Here is a 1,253-nt window from a genome sequence, read left to right on the forward strand (position 1 = left end):
CTACCGAGCTGTAAGTAATCGAAAAGTACTTGGTAGTGAAAATATCCTACGTTATTTCTAAAGACAATAACTGAAGCTTATATCTTGTAGTTTGGATCGTAGCCCTTCTCGACAGAATTCGTCTTTGGGGGATCTTCTTCCGGAGATGATGGAGAGCGAAACACCTCCCCCTGCCACCCCGCCTCACGAGGCGGGTGACCCTGAAGTGTCGTCGCGGAGGGTTTCTCCTGATCCGCCAAGGCCAGGGGCAATCCCTTGGCCACCCGGAGACCTCAGTGTTTGGCTCCTGAAGAGAGAAACAGAAAGAATCTGGGATCATACAGTGTGCGGTCGGACGCACTGAAGGATCTTCTGGAGCAAGCAGCCATCTCAGAAGCGCATCGTACGCTAATAGGTACGGTAATTGAAAGGATTTCGTCCGCTGAAAGCGGATTGCATGAAGCTTTTTATGAGTCTGCTGAAAGGCTTTGAGGTACGTGAAATAGTGTATGTTTTTGACGGTACCGCACACGTTAGGTGTGCCCTATGCAGATAGTAGCCCCCGAGACTCTGGTTGTCATTGAAAACGGCAACAAACAGAGGATCATAGTCCCAGGTAATAACCAGACCGCCTTTATGTGCAGATGGCTGAAGCTCCGGTGGCTAGCCGGACTGATGAGTTTGCGGAGCTAAAGCGGCAACTTGATGCAGCAGATGCCGACATCATGCTTGTCAACAAGCGGCTTGACGAGGCACAGGGTAAGTGATTTCTCCGGTGATCAATGCATAGTAAGAGGAGCATGATGCCAGTATCTTTAATATGCAGTGACTGTAGATGGAGCTGCCACCGTGGAGACCCTTCAGGCAGAGCTTGCCTGAGCCAAGGAACAAGTAAGGAATAGCGATGCGGCCGCTCGAAGGGCGGTCGAAGAGCTGCGGGCCGAACAGTCCGCGCATCGCCAGAGCAAGGAAAGGATAGCCAAGATGTCCATTGAGTTGAAAGATGCCGCTGACCATTACCAGCTTCTTGAAAAAGAAAGCCGAGCGAGGCGACGGACCTAGAGAAGGCCATGGTAGCGGCCAAGGAAGCCCGCTCTAAAATCAGAGCGATGAAGGAGGAGCTGCATCAAGCTGCGGATATCGTGGCTGGGAAGCCCTTCTTGTTGCGGACTAAGTTCGGAGATCCGAAGTATGCTCCTCTTGATCAACTATGGAGTTCTGCGGACGCCTACGTGGATTTGGCAGCAAGTGCTGCTGATGCGGCCGAGTACTTC

At 52.0% G+C, this 1,253-nt stretch overlaps 1 protein-coding gene across 1 annotated transcript in view; it reads right to left on the reverse strand.

Annotated features, from left to right (window-relative positions):
* The window catches only part of LOC119353968 (ATP synthase subunit a-like), a 51,603-nt gene extending 50,667 nt beyond the window's left edge, over positions 1 to 936 (reverse strand). The window contains exon 1 of the mRNA XM_037620673.1: positions 855 to 936. Coding sequence (XP_037476570.1) covers positions 855 to 936 — 82 coding nt within the window. The remainder of the gene's footprint in view (positions 1 to 854) is intronic.
* Between the last annotated feature and the right edge of the window lie 317 nt (positions 937 to 1,253).

This window comes from Triticum dicoccoides, chromosome 1A, assembly GCF_002162155.2.
Source record: "Triticum dicoccoides isolate Atlit2015 ecotype Zavitan chromosome 1A, WEW_v2.0, whole genome shotgun sequence".
NCBI lineage: Eukaryota > Viridiplantae > Streptophyta > Magnoliopsida > Poales > Poaceae > Triticum > Triticum dicoccoides.